The 17,779-nt window shown below is 37.8% G+C and overlaps 1 protein-coding gene across 3 annotated transcripts in view; it reads right to left on the bottom strand.

The window, feature by feature from the left end:
• spats2 (spermatogenesis associated serine rich 2) overlaps positions 1 to 13,803 on the bottom strand; it is a 33,472-nt gene extending 19,669 nt beyond the window's left edge. The window contains exons 1-5 of one of the 3 annotated variants that reach the window (XM_039747331.1): positions 13,701 to 13,803; positions 8,261 to 8,611; positions 4,928 to 5,007; positions 3,817 to 3,925; positions 3,657 to 3,721 (exon numbers count right to left, since the gene is read on the bottom strand). In XM_039747331.1, the coding sequence (XP_039603265.1) occupies positions 3,657 to 3,721; positions 3,817 to 3,925; positions 4,928 to 5,007; positions 8,261 to 8,285 (279 nt within the window). In that variant the 5' untranslated portion in view covers positions 8,286 to 8,611; positions 13,701 to 13,803. Of the gene's footprint in view, positions 1 to 3,656; positions 3,722 to 3,816; positions 3,926 to 4,927; positions 5,008 to 8,260; positions 8,612 to 13,634 lie in introns of all 3 variants that reach the window. The other 2 variants (XM_039747330.1, XM_039747332.1) reach the window with 2 other exon arrangements.
• Between the last annotated feature and the right edge of the window lie 3,976 nt (positions 13,804 to 17,779).

The raw sequence follows: 17,779 nt of genomic DNA, 5'->3' as shown, positions 1-17,779 counted from the left end.
AACAGACGTGACCTGGTTACACAGTAAGAGGACGATTTAGCTAGATCAAAAATATATCTTCTTCATTAAAAAAAGCAGTATTCAATAAGCCCAAAACACAAAGATGGCAAAGATAGCCTCAGGCCAGATTTACTATAAACTGCAGGTGGCTACACAATTAGTTATATGTGCCGAGTACAGCAAACTGTACCACAGGCATAAAGCTTCCAAAATACAGGCCTGAAATCTAAAAGTCATAACCAACATCAGAAACCAGTGGACTATCTCTGTGCACAAAATACAACAGTAACTCTAACCTGAACTTCACAGTGTAGTAAACCACTTATTTGTTGTGCTCCTAAAGGAAGAGAGGAGGGGAGAAAAAAACAAAATACACCACACACACTTAAAGAAATGGCTTCAAGACAATCACATTAGTGGATCTATCCAGTCTTAAAGAATTGAAATTGTGTTCTCCTTACCACTGACATAGCAACAGAAGTTTATATTGTTTATGCCTCAAGTCTTTAACATCTTTATATATAATATGCTACCGTGGCGGTCTCTGTCTTTTCAGGATTTTAAATCACCTGTGGCTCGCAAACCGTTTGACCTATTGAACTGAAATTTGGTACACATATACTACTGTATGTGATGTCTACTGTCAGCTTTGGGGTGATGATTGATGTCCAAGGTTATTCCTCATTTTATTTTATTGTAGAATCAACTCTCAGCAGTGGCCAGCAGGGTGGTGCATGCATACGGGCACCGTTCTCATCCCTACCACTTTCGCCATCACTTCCCCTACACCTCTTCATATGTTAAATCATTCTTGAGGCAGATTGAAGACTTAAGTGAAAAATTAAAGAAAGCGTACTAAGTAATTGCAACACAAACACTGACTTAATCAGTTTTAAAACGTGAAAAGATGCCGACAAAGTATTTGAAGATGAAGGCTGCTAGGGTGGGGAAAGAACAGCTGCTCAGCAAGCAGCAAGTGCATCAACCTCTGAGCAAACGAATGCTAAACGCACAGAGAAAGAGTATGAAAACTATAAATGCTCAAGTCATATGCACTCTCTTGGTCATCTAGAATTGGTTTGGATATGAAAGATCCCACTTCCATTTTTCAGGTAGTTTATCAGTTTATTATGGGTTGGCAGATGGGTGTTAATCTGTTGTCGAAAAAATGCTAAATGAAAAATATAAAAGCACAAGGATCTAGGACAGTGGGCCAAATTAATAACATCTGCAGTTGCTACCCATTAAATTATTTTGATAGGTACACCACAGAATACTTCACAATAGAAGCTGAATCTCAATTCATATGAAAGAGAACGGATTTGCAGATTATTTAACTAAATAGTCAATTGGAAATTTCCACTAGGAACAATAATTTGTTGAGTGTAACAAAAACAGGCAAGTCCTCCTAATATTTGTTTCTCATTAATTAAAAAGTTTCCCTACTGTCATATGTGAAGTCTGTTGCATTTTCCGTAGTAGTGAGCTTTTCATATTATTAACTGTATAATTAGTCAGATTCTCATGGTTTGCTTCAGGAGAAAGGCATTTATGAAATAGCACATGGAACACATCTACCTTGGCAAAACAATTGAAAATTAGCTCAATAATTCCTTAAGTGAGAAGATAACCAAGCACAATGCGAGTGACATCAGGTAGTCCAAATATTACTCCATTCTCTTCCTAGATGTTAGCCATGATAAAACAAATGACATAAGAATTGTCATTGCATTAAAGGGCATGTGGGATTCCTTCCAGAAACCGAGACAATGAAGAAATTTAGACTTCTCTGGTCATATGACAATTGTGCCAATATGAAGGTGAAGCACAAAGGTGTAAAGGCCAGACTGCTGCAAAAAACTCCCAAGCTTTCTTTGGGTCATGTGTTGCCCTACCCTAAATGTAGTGGTAGCTGATGCAGTAAGAATTTGCAGAGATGCCATTATCTTCTCTGGACATCTGCAACAGCTTTATCGCTTCTTTTTAGCTGCACCTCAAAAGGTAGACTACCTTTATGAAACATGTAAATATCACAATACATGTTTGCATTGTGCTAGTTGGGGTCCCAGAGCAAATCCATACCTAGGGCCTCAAAATGATTAGGCCCAGCCCTGCCTGTAGTTATAGTAGAAGGAAGAAGCTGTCTGGTGTGTTTTGCAAGTGAAATGGTTTTTTTGAAGGAAAAGAAAAGAAATGTATAGGAATGTATAAAAGGAAAAAAAAGCAGAGAAGTAAAGAAAAATGCAGAGGTTAAGGAAAGGTCCCTGTGTGTGATGTGAAAGGCCCTGTGACGGCCACAGAGCAAAAAGAGGAATACAAATGTAAAATTAAATTTAAAAAAATACAGAAAAGTCTGCACAGAAAGAAGTTCTTATTTGCACCTTTTCTCTAGACGTTTTTCATTTACAGGAAAGATATGGTTGTTTTCTCGGTTTGCAAAATGTGGGCAACCTTCATTTTGTGATTTTTCTTTCATCAAGAATAGTTGAATGGGATTTCTATAATAAAACAACATTTTTTTCCCCAAACAAAAATGGCCACCAAAGATAATAATGAGATTTGAAAAATAAATAAAATACTTTCTGTTGCACCCATACTTTAACCGAATCTCAGCAACCCTGAACAGGGTGTCTCGTTAGACCAAAACAAAGGGAAAGTCTGCTGTGAAATTTCTGGTCTCTGGCAGTCTCGGCATCATGCAGGTATAGGTGAATTCTGAATCAGTGTTCCACTGAGTATCCACATGGCTAGTTGTGTCGTGTGGATACTGTAGTGTTCAGAGTTTCATTACACTTCTCAAAGTTTTCTTTGCAATGAACAAAAAATGTCAGACATGGTATAAGTTAACGCTGAGGAAAAAAACTTAAAAGTTTCTAAGAAAAAAAAAAAAGTTACATCTAACTTCTTATTTCAAATACATTTTTTTGCGGGTTTAGAAGCTCTTTTTTTCATATAAATACAAGTAAATCAAGCTTGGGTCACAGAGTTGCTTGAAAATACAGGTACTTTATTTTTGTATAAAGAAGGCAACAACAGTCTCAAGACTTCATTCAAAATAGGATCTGTTACTTCAGCAAGTACACAAGATAGGTGCCGCAACACGGTAGTCGCCCTGTTTAACTCCCATCTTCAGATTAAAACAACACCAGCAGTTCGGAATCACCGCTGTGGCAGACGAGGCGTTTGAGAAGATCAGGTCAAAGCCCAGTGGCAAATGTTCTAAACATCATGCGACAAACACATTACGTGGTAAGCCTAATCTGGCAGAAGACAACAAATTGCTTTGTCTTTGGTTTACTGTTTACCAGAAGCAGCAGAGCAGCTACAGAGCTGTCCTTCTGCAACTACCATTAGAAATGGCAAATCTATTATAATAAAATATCTTTATGGTTCCATGAATTTCATTACAACAGGACTTCACCTATATTTTGAAACAGAATCATTTTCAATATACTAGTAATCACATAGTGGCAGACTGGACAGCACCAACTCAAGCAAAGAAAAATATGGTTATTTTGTTGACCTAGTACACTCAATTCTGACCCTTGCTGATAAATATGTTTGCACAATGCTTTAAAAGGCACACAGTCAACAGTGACTAATTTGACAGAAGCCAGCGCATGCAACAAATGACATCACCACATGGTATATAGTACCTTATAAACCCATACCTTTTTCTTTCCAGTGACATTCCACTCCTTCAGGATTTCCACAGCACTGCCTAGCACAGAAAGCACATAACACAAATGAGGTTTAATAAAACACATACCTGGACCAAACGAAGAAGAGAATAGTTAAAGGAAGTATGCTACTTACCATCTACAAAAGCCTGCACAGCCTTATCCACAGAGTTATCATAGTGCTGAAGCACCAGGACAATCTCATTGTTGCTCTTGTTGGGAACAACAGCTCGCACAGCACTGATCTAAAAAAAAAAAAAAGGTACAGACACACACTAGTTACTTCTTTTTAAGGCAAGAACTTAGCTAACATCCTCATAAACAAGAAATAATGCAAAATATTTATTTTATTTTATTTATACTTACCTTAACTCATTTTTAGAAAAAATGCATTGGATCATGAACTCATTTAAGAAGATGCCCTTCTTAGCAACCATAATTTCAAATATCAGTATAAGACAGATACCATGCCAGTGGCCTTTGAAATCTGCAGCATTATTAAAGGGCCACTTAGGCTAAGCCCAACATATGTCCAAGTCTGTTAAACAAGGTACTATGCAATTATGGTGCCGTGGCATTGGATGGGAAACACCAAACTACATTTAGCTCTTTGTACTGCAAACACAATTGTAAGGAACAATTTAAAAAAAAAAATAAAAATCTGCATATGAAACTCTACTTTTCCCCAATGTGATTTATATAAAAAATTACAATTGTTAACATGTCCACACACAAAAATTACTGCAATGGCATTTTAAGTGACCTCTTGACAGTCAAATAGTACCCATCTTTGCAAAGGGATTTGCCAGCTTAAACATCCACTGAATTTTTACGTGGATGACTTAACATTTTCCTAGATCTATATAGATTTCACACAGTCAGTACCAGTTAAGAAGAAGCAGACACTGAAAGGTTTGTTGTTTTATGCATAAAGTTAAAAAAAAACAAGCCCCATTCATTTCTCTGAAGTGTCTCCACATTATGATTTCTGGGCCACAAAGTTCTGGATATCATCAGCCAATGACACCAGACCCTAGTGTGGTTGTAATTTAGTAACCCACGTCACCCTCCAAGCATATTTTCCCCTCAACCTATGTATCATCTGTTCATTTACTGTTCCTTGATTAATAAAAAGGACTAGAACCTGTCCACCTCTCTTTATTTGCTTCATGCAAAAAAGAGGCATACTGGTAGACTACTATGCCAAATTAAAAAAATAAGCCAAAATTTATCTTAAGATTTCTCACCTTCTCCTTCATTTTTTCAAATGTTCCACCCTGAGACATGACCATCTTGGACTGTGTGTCAAAGAAGACATCTCCAGAGTCTGTAACGAGAAGGAAATAAAATGAAAAGCAGTCCCAGTCTCCCTTCACCTTGCTATCTTGCCAACTTTACCCAGAAACGAAACTATGTACTGCACAGAATTGAAAGTGAAACCTAACCGCCTAACCCATGTGTACACTGGACATTAATTTATGTCCACATTGCAAGCAAGCAAGCACACAGTTTGATGATTTGATTTGCAAACAACCTTTTCTCTCTCTTAATTAAAGGCACTATATCAGCACAGTGATAACTGTAAAATGTGATTGAGTGCCTAGTAAGCATCAGTGCTAATTCCAACAGTGGAAAAGTAACAAGTACATACCCCAAGGAATGAATTTGGTGTATGTGTGTGTATATTCACAGATGTACACAACTGTGTGTGATCAGGGTGGGTCCAAAATGCACAGCAAGCAAAGTTCACCTGCAAGCACGTAGCATGCGCCGAGCTATTTGTGCAGTGCGGGTGTGCCAGCCTCAGAGCTTGTCACTTTGCTTGCCATGGCTGACGTCTCCGGGATGCCTACCACACAGATTATTAGAACAGGACTTGCTGAGCAATGACAAAAGGGCTGAGGAGGATGTAGGAGCAGCTGTGCAAAGCCATTACACAGCTGGCTTTTGTTATCCATTGGCCGTCATCAGCATACGCCCCAGGGCTGCACAGCTTTGGAGCCACCTGGCAACGCAGCAAACAAGTGGCGCCACTGGGGGGAAGAAAAAGAAAATTTCAAAAGGTGCGGTAAAGAAGAGAGCTGGATTCTCACGATCTATACAAGGAGTGGGCACTAATAAGCAATCTTGAATTAAATAAAAAAATAAAACAACGTAATAAAATATAGTAAAGGCAGAGGAGTTTTTCAAAAATAATTCTGTGTAGTTCTAATCCATAACTACACAGAAGAGCCATTTGTATTAAAAAGCACCTCTTCAAAAACTGCTCATAAGCACTTCCAACAATAGCTCACTCCACAGACGAAGGCATCTGAAGGCAACAATGAACAAATTGTAAAACAACTTCTAAAACGAAGGCTGATAAAGCATAAACCCCTTAAATAAATACAAGGCTGACAAGACAAACAAAACCTAAATCAATCTGTGCACCACCAAGATTTTGCATACTCAAATGAAGAATTTACCATGCAAAACTAAAAAGCACTCTTCTAGGCGAATGAGCAGCATACATCAATTAACTGAATGCATGAAATATTATAGCTATCATTTCATGTTAGGTTTAAGCAGTCTAGACGGAACTGTTTACTAGGGAGATAGCTTGCTCCACCTAAGCAAAAAACACTCCCCCTTTCCCCATCATCCAGAGGTCTACAGATGTCGAAGCCTAATATTCTAAAAACCTAAAAATATTCTATAAAATAGAATATAAGCATCAATATTCGTTATATATTAACTATATTATAGTTAGCCTTGTTCTAAGGTACTTTATATGCATAATGCAATACTGTACTTTCTAAATATATATATTCATTCATTTGCAAATCCAGACATAAGTGATCCAGGCTCCCACCTCACTCTGGATCCAAAAATCTGTCACAGACTTGTGTTGCATACCAGATTGCACCTAAACACAACACAACCCCCTTACAGCTTCCTCTGTAGCATGTAAGCCAACAGTGATGGGGCATAAACTCGGTCTACCGCCAGCAATTGGCCATTTCAAAACTTTTCTCCAGCATGTAAATAATGAATCTCTACAAGGGTTGGGGGTGTTTATGCTTTCTCCAGCAAAAAGAAATAATGAAGTAACATATGCTGCCTATAATCCCCCACCCCCCCTTACGTGGCAACATTGCAATAGTTCATTTCAAGAGCAAACCGAGGCAATGCACAGGAAGAAACACCAGAAGGCCAGGCAGATCCTAGCAAACTTTCCTTCAGAGTTGAACTAAACTAACAGACCACCCAGTAAACATCATCCCCCACCCCAAAATTGCGAATGGCAAAAGTCACATAAAAAGGTCACTTCCTACATGTACAAAAGCACACAAATAGTGCCCCTTGCTTCCGGTACATATAGTTGTACCAGTCCAGTAATGCTAGAAACTCTGTGCAGGGGGCCGGGGTTCAAAAGGGTGGAAACAGCATAACGTAGTAGTTTCAGAGTGAGGAAAAGGGAAAAAAGTATCCAATCAACGGCCTCAGACTTAGGACAGGGAGATCAATGGCATAGCAGCACACGCGCACAAAACAAGCAATGGGCAGCAGAAACATGAAAACATTGAGCCAAAAGAACAAATGCAGTCTTCACTCTTCACATAAGACAACTAACACTTATGGATTGCCCTAAATAAATTAAACATATATAAAAATCTGAAAAAATAAAAACAACCAGACATTTTTCTGGTTTTTTTTCTTTTGGCATGCTCACCTGTAATTAGGGCTATGCCCTTTCCACGTAATCCTACCCAGAAACTACTAAATTTTGAATTACTTTTTAGGTAGCAATAAAAAAAAAAAACATGTAGAAGATTATAACTTGTGAAGCCACCAACAAAAGATAATTTAATGGGAGATTTGATTTTACTGTACATATGTGACTTTCAAAGTATTGCTCTGGAGAACTGGACAGTGTGACCTGGTATTCAAGCCATTAGACTTTAAGACAAATGTTGCCACTTCAAGCCATAACAAAAAAAACACTGTGCAAGTAAAATAATCCACCAGTGCTCATAGTATTGAGGTATGCAAACTGTTGTGATTTGAAAGTTGCTTTGAATAACAGCATCACCTAAACATATGTTAGGAAGAGGAAGAGGTTGGGAGCATAAGAACTGCAAAAAAAAATGGAGGTGGGTGAAGAGACTAAATTCTCCAAAATCTATGATAGTTTAGCTAGTTCAAAGTAGTGTTTTCTTTTTTAGAAGAAAATCTACATAGATCTTAGAAGGGCGGAAATGCAAATACTATCCTACCAATCATAACACCAGTTTTTTTTTTTTTTTTTGTAAACTCCCAGCTTAGACTTTGAAAAAGTTGACTGCTGTTTGGGCTTATCAAAAAAACAGACCAGTCAACAAAAAGTATTCAACCCAAAAACCCCATTGCTTCATGTATCTGATGAAGGTGACATAAAAAATGCTTCCCAATGGGGAAACTGCTGCAGCAGGCTCATTGAACATCCATGGCAGCAGTGCAAGTCAGGTCCTCGCTCTCTCTCAAATATCCCAAAGAATTAGTGTGACAAAGTCACATCCAGTGCCCAAACACACAGAACCACTTCAAAATAGGACACCCACCTTTTGGACCGTGCTTTTTGGACATGTTCTCCTGAAGTCAATCCCCACAAAATGGACCACGCTGGTGGGGCAGGGATTGCCAGCACGACAAGGGATGAGCTCCTCCAGGCAAAAAAAAAAAATATATATATAAAGAAAGATAAACCCTGCAGCATAGGCAACCCTCTTGTCACACTCCTGCTTTCTCTCCCAGCCAGGTCTGGCTAACTTTCTATGTCCAAATGCTTTTGGGGCCCAGCCAGAAGTGGCTCAGGTTTCACAAATCTCTGGGCAAGTCTGAAATCACGTAGTGGCGGCTGCACAGATGTCAGAGGCCGAGTGTTGCATCTTCACCGCCGACTCCAAGAAGTTCTGTATAAGTTAGGGAAAAAGAAAAAATAAGTGCAGGTCATAGTCTTGATATACGAGCACCATCTATGAGGGGAAGTTGTGAACAACAGGCCCATTGGTACACAAAGTGCAAGATAGTAATAGCATTGGGCTGAATCTTTATACTGTCCTGCTTTAGATACACCGAAGATCTACTGATGTTTTGGGGGGCGGAATATGGAGGGGTGAAAAAGAGAGAAAACCACCCCCCACAAAGAACAAAGAGAAATAGTCCAGAATCTTTACTACCATTTCAGCAAAAAGTATTAGAATGTGGCAAGGACAAATAATCCAAAAAGCCAAATGGACAGACTTCCATTCATTCCTACACCTTGCCTCCAATAACAGCGAGGTTTCAAGTCTTAACTGGCAGACAATGTGGAAAAGTGGTGATGGAGTTGGATATTAAACTACAGTCAGCTTCCAATTCCTCCACAGGCCTACTGTACACTACTGAGTAGATCATATGCCTGCTATAGCAGTTCTGTATTGTAACTGTATAAATTTGCCTCTTGCAGATGTGGAATAATACAGGAACAATACAAAAATAACAGACATGTAAAGGAAGAACTTGGGTTTTACTGTGAACAGTTTTAAATACAGTATTCCTCATGAAGGGCAGAATGAGGAAAAGATTGCTTTACTGGTTTAAACGATAAGCCTGAGCCACAAATCTCAGAACTTTACACAATGAAGACAACTATTGCAGATCCAGTACTACACATAATGAACAGAGATTTGTAAAGTAAACCTGGTCAAAAACAAAACATTTTTGGACAACACCACAAAATATGGAATCCTTATGTTCAGCCAAGGGCCCTCAACCATGGCCGAAGCAAGTTGAAGCCACCAACAGATGAACAAATCAATATGCATTTGACTGGATCGGTTAAGTCAGAGACACACCATAAAAAGAAAAACAAAGCAGCAAGAATCAAAAGTGCATAGTTTCACCATCTTCTTAAGTTAAATTTGAGAGGCAGGAAGACTTAGAACTGAAGCTGGTCCAGGACATTGATACCCTAAACGTTTTCTGAGCCCTTCAGTAAATAGTAAATTTCCTACTCAAGTCATAAGAAAATTGCCAAACCAAAAGACACAGCAACATTGGGAAGAAAAAAGAAAAAAAAAAAAGGAAGAACAGCTCAGATGAGTAGACAATATACAATGCCTGCAATATGTAGCTAAGAGTCTTTCACCTGGAGGTTTCACATGCGTCTTCCCAGTGTTAAAAGGACCCTGTCAAGCAGCATGCCTCTAAAGGTTATTTAATTTCATGACGTTGGCCCAAGAAACAAGAAAGTTAAGAGGCAACACACCCCTCTTAAACATCTCTTGCGTCATAGCTGCTCTAGTATGTAGAGCAACATGCCGTTTGTGCAGTGCATTAGGGTTCACCTGTCAGGTGGAGAGCATTGTCAGTGTGCACATCTTGGACTCTGCTCTGAACCTGATGCCTAACACATGACGCTCACACATCCAGCTTAGCTTAAAGTTGCTTATTAGCTCAAAGGCACTTTCAGCCCAGAGCTGTCAGGCATTAGCATTTACATTGCCCAGTTATAAAAATGTAAATAAAAATGAAACTTAGACATATATAAATAAATTTTAGAAACAAAATCTATAAGAAAGAATGTGTAAATTGTTGAAGAGGAGTACAGCTAGCTTTTAACAGATTAATTGTACAATATTACCATGTCTTCTCTCCTGTGTTAAGGGTGGGTTTTAACTTTCTGCAGAAGTCAACAATTGCAAACAAAAAGAACATGAAAAAGCATGCATAAACCCAAAACAATTTTATTTCACCTGAAGTGACTTGGTTGTATGAGCACTGCACACATTTCCCAGACTTTTTCATTTTAAGCAAACATTATATAAAAAAAAAAAACACAACATGTGAATAATAGGACCAAATCCCCATAGGCAGGAAATTAAAACATCATCCCCACCAAATGCTTGTGGGAGTTCTTCTGGGTATTCGAGTTTTTCTACCAGATGCCAAAATATGTGCATTTTAGGTTAAATTGCCAATTCAATAAAGATTGGCCCTGTTCTAATCTGTGTGTGTGTACATGAGTAGTCCATGTGATGGGCTGGTGTTGTGCCCAGTTCTGGTTTTTGACTTGCACTTAACAACACTGCCAGGACCAGCTTTGGCATGCTGCAGCACCAAAATTGATTTCCCCCAAACCAGCAAGTATGTTTCACTTGAATTTTTACACTTGTCTCTTTCTCAAAAGGCCTCAAATAAATAGGTCTATAGGTGACATAAAAGACTTTTGTCAGAATGATCCTGGGAACAAAAGCCATTGATCCCAAGTTAACATTCTAAACAAAAAGGTTGTATAGGTCAATACAAAACTAAAGCAAGATATTAGGAGTTCAAGATTATACAATAAATCCAGCTACTTTTATTCCCAGTGGTCGAACACTGTCATTGAATAAAAGATAAAGAGAATTTTTTCTTGGAACATGGTTTCAAAAACAAAGAATTACACATTTATCCTACATGAAAGTGTCCAGTGTAGAATCTTCATCACATTTAAAAGGTCATCAGTAGTAAAGTCAAAGTAAAGACACCTACATTAACAGAATGTGGCATACACAACTTCAAGAGTTTACAACCTGGTTTTTAAAATGCTGGGAGGAGATTTCAGGATTCTGCAAGTCAGCAAAATTTTCTTCCCTATTAACAGTTATATACAGTCTACAAAACATCAAATGGAATCATGTTATCTTGTAAATCTGCCCTGTGATCAACATTAGCAGCCACCAATTCCAGCTAAAAAAGGAGATGGAGACAGACACTCAAATACATAAAGAACATTTCCATATATATTAATCTATTTTATACAGTGCCTTTCATAGCACATTCTCAAGATCAAATTTCTTGAAAGAAATTAAATATAGTGAAATTAAACTTGTGCATCAAACAGTAAAGAATAGTGCAAATTGCAAAGAAATTAGCAACGTGGATTAAATGAAAGAAAGTTATTACATGAATGCAGAAGAAAAGCAGCAGAGCTTCAGATGCAAAGTGCATGCAAGATCTCAAGGAACAATTTAAAATTAAAAAAGAAACAGGCTGGAAGTGAAACGAATTAGAATATTGTCAATTCCAGTTTCATGACAAAAAAAACAATTGCTTTGGTCCATGTAAGATGATCAGTGATAATGGGTATTGTATAAAATGTATTTGGCACTTTAACAAACCAAGCAGCAGGGTCTTGAAGAGGATTAAAAAGCAGACAGATCACTAAAAGTTGGTGTTGCCTAATAATCACACCAAGTATGTCTATAGGACTTGGACAGCCATAAGATGCCGTGCCCTGATTATGAGGATATGGAAGTAAAGAGCAACAGACTGAAGAACTCACATTCCTAGAGCAATACACATTTTTAATTCTGTAGATATGCTACTGAATTTGTAAATAGTTTGTGTGATGTTAAAGGTAATTCTTCTTCTTTGTACTAATCCTAAGTGTGTGTATTTATGATAACACTAATTTTCAGTCGTTATGTCATTGCTTATTTTTTTGTATCTGAATAACGATGCCTTGTACTTTCTACTACAAACAAACTTCCCTCTGGGATAAAAAAAAAAAAAAAGTTTGCCTAACCTGTCTGTATCCATTAATCCTCATTTTTTCATATTTTGCAGCCTGAGGAAGTGATAAGCACGTCATAACAGCCTGAAGGGCAGGAGCAAAGGCTCATTATCATTCATTAACCCAACAAAAATTATGCACCCACAAACTTGGTCACTAGCTTATGCAAAACTAATAAGAAATTGCCTTACAAACAATGACAGGCGGCCTTCAGTATAAACAAACTGTCAAAATTGCCTGCCTCCTTCTATGTCATTAAGTCAAAGTCATTGCAAAGAAAAGAAAAAAAAAACATGAAATCCTCCACTTTGTGCACCTCTGTGCCCATGTCAGCACAACCTGGTAAGAATGGAGGATTAGTGAAAAATAAATATTGCAAATCTGTGGAAGTTATACACGGCTACATTGGGGGGAAAGCCTAAAATCGAGACGCCAAACTAGGAATTTAATTGCTTACGTGTGCTGAAACTGTTGGGACCAAGTCGGGGGAGGTTGTCAAGTGGGACCTGGCAAAAAAAGTCTGGAGATCCACATGCAGATCACCATGGGGAATGGCAGGCAGAGTCAGACGGATATGTCTGTTTATTGGAGTAATGCAGGACAATTAACCTGTTGCTATTCTAAACACAGACGATCCCTCATTTTTCAAGACAAGAGAGTTACAAAAATTGCATACATCGCTCACTCGGAAATATGCAAAGCGAAGTGCACGTTCGTAAATGTCAGATAAAACAGCTGCACTGAAAGAGGAAGCGAGATATCTTGTCAAGATGCTATTTATGAAACAATACCGAAAAAAAGGGTTGGGGGCCCCATGTTCTCTTGTCTTACTTATGCTGACGACCGCCCCCGAAAATAAAGGGCTTTTACTCAGCGTTCCGCTACGTTACCGCATTTCACCATTTACCCATGCATCTCATGCATATTAGGCGCAAATCTGGGAAGGTTGGCATTGCATAATCAGAGAATATCTGGCAGTTGTTTTACGTTTGAGGTTTTTAAAAAAAATGCCATACAATCCAACACGAGTGGAAATCAGTGCATATGGAAAATTCTCTTAACTGCCAAGCCCTGTCGCACCACAGGGCTCTTCTACCGACCCGGACTCTTCTGAACCTAGCCGGGCCACACCATAAGAATAAGCGAACTATCTTGCCAAATCAAAGCTTTACAGTCTTGTAATTTGGCACCTGCCTTCTTTACTCTTTACGTCCTCAGCACCTAAAAATCATCATAGAAGGTCCTTGCTCAACAAAAAGACAAGCATCTCACTAAGAAACCACTAGTCCATCCAGTCTCCAGTCGCTTTTATTATTATCACTATTATAGCTACCGCGCCGGGATGCTTACCTACAGATTTCTTTCCTAAAAGCTTATATTTTAATAGTGACCATTACCTCCACTCAGACCCTGAGTCCTCAAAAAGCGCTTCGAGAGGCCCGATCCCGACACAAAGCACTCACTCAACAGCTGCCGTCCGCCTGTCCGTCAGTCGGTCAATCTGTCCAGCCGGCGATGCCGGCGTCACTTCCGCGCTCCTGCTTTAAAATGCCGGCGGCGCGTCCACGCGGCGGTCCCAGTCAGCGTTTGTTAATTTCCATATGGGTCCGCCTTCTCCAGTAAAAACACCAATCACTAGCCTTCATTCTTTCAGTGGCTCCCAATCCCAACCAATCATAAGACAGTCTCATTAAAGACTGTACTCCCGCAACTTGAGACGGAGGCGGGTTTATTAGGTGGCACGGTGACCGTGGACCCGCAGCCGCGTATGCGTTGCTATTGCTGTTAAATGGTAACTATTAAGTCCGACTGATGCTTCCAAGAATTATGCACCTCAGTTCACAACGTAGATATGCCGGCTTTAAGTACTGCGTCACATTTTTAATATCGCCGTTTTTAGGAAGGTGGGTTACTTATCGATTCACCTTACACTGCCACGCGAATCGACGTGGCCGTCCGCTTAAATGTCAAGTCGAGCCCCTTTAAGTCCACAATCTTTTTATTAATACTGTGTGCGTGGCAGGGCGTGGCCTGGGATTCTGGTTGCATTATTAATGAGTTGGGTGGAACGGATTTTTCTGGAACGGGCATAGATTTAATTCCGCGAGTTTTTGTTTAACTTGAAGTTTATATATTCCATTGCCATAAGGTGGCGACAGTTCTCTTCGTATCGGAGAGACTGCCGCCATTATCATTAAAAAAGGTACTTTTCAGATTCCTATTCCGTCCTCCACTGCAACCATTGTCTCCTTCAGAGTGTTACGGCACGATAACTCATAAAATTATTTGTGCACTCAGTCATATGTTGTTTAGACGAAATTTATCATAAATAATATAAAAAAGAAGATCGGTAGTTTGAAGAGAACAACCATTCACCTGAACTGACTGTCAATTTCTAGTCATGTCATGTCATTTTCTGGCACAGGTCAGGGTCATCTTAATCTTTACATAGACTCTTTCATGGTAAAGCTCATTGCAACATATTTTAAAGAAACTAATGCGATTCCAAAAAAACTTGATAGCAAATATTAAGAGCACTGTTAACATGTATCAATATCAAGGTGGAAAAGGTGAAATATTAAGATTAGGCATTACAGCAAAGCATGATTAAGTTTTCAAACACAGTAGAGAAAAAAATTTGACCTTCTGTCTGAATTTTAAAATTATGGTGAATTAAGGGTTTAGGTATGCAGATGTGTGCATAATTACTTTAGTGTTTTTGATACTTTTCTAAATTAGGAGATGTCCCACTTGTATTCAGCAGGGCCTGCTTAAAGTATGGGCACGCTAGGCAGTTGCCCGGTGGCCCCATGAGTATAGGGGCCCCATGCTAATCTATGATGTATGTTGTGACTTGCAGAGTGGTTGTGTTGGTAGGGGGCCCATAATGCTGTTAAGACGGTCCTGGTATTCACACAGATACAGTGGCAAATAAAAGACTCTTAACCCTTTGTGAAAAATCACATTTATGTATAGACAGAACATATATCTATATAAATAGTTAAAATAACAGGCAAACATAATCTGTTTTAAATAGTAACACACAAATTGATGTGTTGTTCTTGTACATATTGGAAACATCATTCAAACATTCACAGGTGTAGGTTGGAAAAGGTACAGTATGTGAATCCCTAATCCAGTGGTTCCCAAACGGTCCTGGGGATCCCCTGGGGCTGCAGGTTTTTGTTCCAACCAGCTTCTGTTTTTAATATGACTCATAGCCTAATTAAGTGAGCTGTTATTCCTCAGTTTCTGTGTTTTGGGACCAATGAAAGAACTATTTATTTAAGCTCATCCTGATTCTTTTAGTAGGTTTGACACTGAAACAGTTGTAGACTTTCAATTAAATTAGTACATTCAAAGTCAACAGTCATTTCAATTGTTTTTTTACTTTGGCACGTCTTTGTTTCATAGGTTATGCCAAGTTGACAATTAATACATTGGCTTTGTTTTCTTATTGCCTTTGTTTAAACTTGTCTTTTAGGAAGGTAGGTTGTACTTGCTCAAGTAGTATTTTGTTAAAAGTTCAGGTTTAAGATCATTTAAACTATGCTATTAATTTTTTTTAATCCCTTTGTGTTGATTCTATATTAATTTTGTGATTCAATGTGTATTTACTTCATGGTTTATGTATTAATTTTATAATTACATGTTTTAATGTTAGATGGGGACAAATAAAATGTTAGATGGGGACAAATAAAGTTCCACCTATCTATTTTGGAAAGTCTAGATAAATAGAACAGACGAGTTTGTTGTGTTAAGTGGCATATTCTTGTCACAAGTGTTCTAATGTTCTGAAAGAATTTCACTGAATTCTGTAAAGTGTGGCAATATACAGTAACAATAATAACTACTACTACTTTATGAGGGAATCTTGTGAATCACTTTAAGCTTTGTTCACAATAAGACTTCATACCAAAGTGATTTAAAAGGCTTTTGTATCCTGGATATATAAGCTACATTTTGGTAACATCTGTACTGGCAAGCTGGCAGTTTACACATTGCACTGGTTCAATTTTTTACATATTTATGCAATTAGTATACTGGAAGGCTAAATAAACTCCCTAAAATTATTGTTTCTTTTAAAATATTGTATGGGGATAATAGGTTACTTGTTGCATTTATTTATTCATCAAATATTGATGCTTTCTTGAGAGGTAGCAGCACTACTGTGCAGTAAGTTATTTGTTAAAATTAGATCATCTCAGTCTATACATATAACTGAAATGAGGATCAAATTTCCATATGTTAAAAGATACAAAATTCTTGAGGAATTGTGTTTACTTAGACACAAAACTACGGTCAGTGGTCTGTACTGGGCCAACACCCTTTTATTTGAAGGTTTAACATGTTAGTAACTAGGCCATACCATCTGCAGTAACAAATGAAGAGATTTCCATTAACATAAGTGTGGCCACACCAGGAAAACATTGTTGCATACTCTGCATTGTTTATGTTTTCACTGTTGTTTTGTTGTATTTCAATGCAAAGTTTGCATTTTAACTATGCTATAATGGTAAATACTGTATATATACAGCTCTAGGCTTGTATTAAGAAGTAGGCTATATACAGTAAGAAATAAATTGAATAGTTTGGTCCGTTTAGATCTCCACTTCTGTTACAAGAAATGAATACCAGGGCAAAAGAATGTACATCTAAGAGAGTATGAAGATAGAGTGAACAAGCTAAATATGTCATTCTAAGCAAAAAATGAATAAAAGGATGCTTTTCTGAAGTAATTTGAATATGAAGGAAATGAAAGTTTGATGTCATTTGTTATTTTACAGTAAATTTCTTGGCATAATATGGGGCAATGACAATGATATACTGTATTCAATAGCTCATTACTACTACATACTAACATATAAATAATGCAAAGTACTTGAAAGCAGCACCTTGGGGACCTTCAAATGTTACTTTGATCTTCATGTACATTTTGTGTAATATATATATTAAAGAGCTATGGTGGGATAAAATATCTGTCCCTTTAAATATATATATATGAAATGTGTTTTTCTAATATAAATATATTTCCTTATAAGATAATGAAGTACTACAAATATTGCTATTCTTTTTCTAATATATTGTTGAGTAAGAGCTTAATGATGCTGTTTTGAACACACTCCTCTATGTTATGACTTCATGCATTTGCAATACTATGTGTGAAAAAATGTTGTGTAATAGGCATCCATTCATTTCTATTTCAGAGCATTCCTATATACATTAACAAATCATTTTTTAAGAAATTAGACTTAATTATTACATAATTTATCTAGAATTCAAGACTTCCTCTCATTTAAAAGGTGACACTACAAATACCTAAATCAGAAGGTGGCATGGCACTACCTAACTTTCAGTTTTATTACTGGATGGCACATATGCAAGCTGTAAAGACCTGGAAATTGACACCAACTGATTAATATACACAATCCTTGTCTGTAATAGAAATAAAATCTTGCTGCACTTCTTTATATGCCCTGCTTTGTGCCCCAGTAAATACAAATTATCATCAATATACCAATAATCCAATTGTTTATCAGTC

The sequence above is a fragment of the Polypterus senegalus genome, chromosome 3 (assembly GCF_016835505.1).
Source record: "Polypterus senegalus isolate Bchr_013 chromosome 3, ASM1683550v1, whole genome shotgun sequence".
Taxonomy (NCBI): domain Eukaryota; kingdom Metazoa; phylum Chordata; class Cladistia; order Polypteriformes; family Polypteridae; genus Polypterus; species Polypterus senegalus.
Note: the sequence above shows the minus strand (reverse complement) of the source record. Positions and strands in the feature narration are given on the sequence as shown.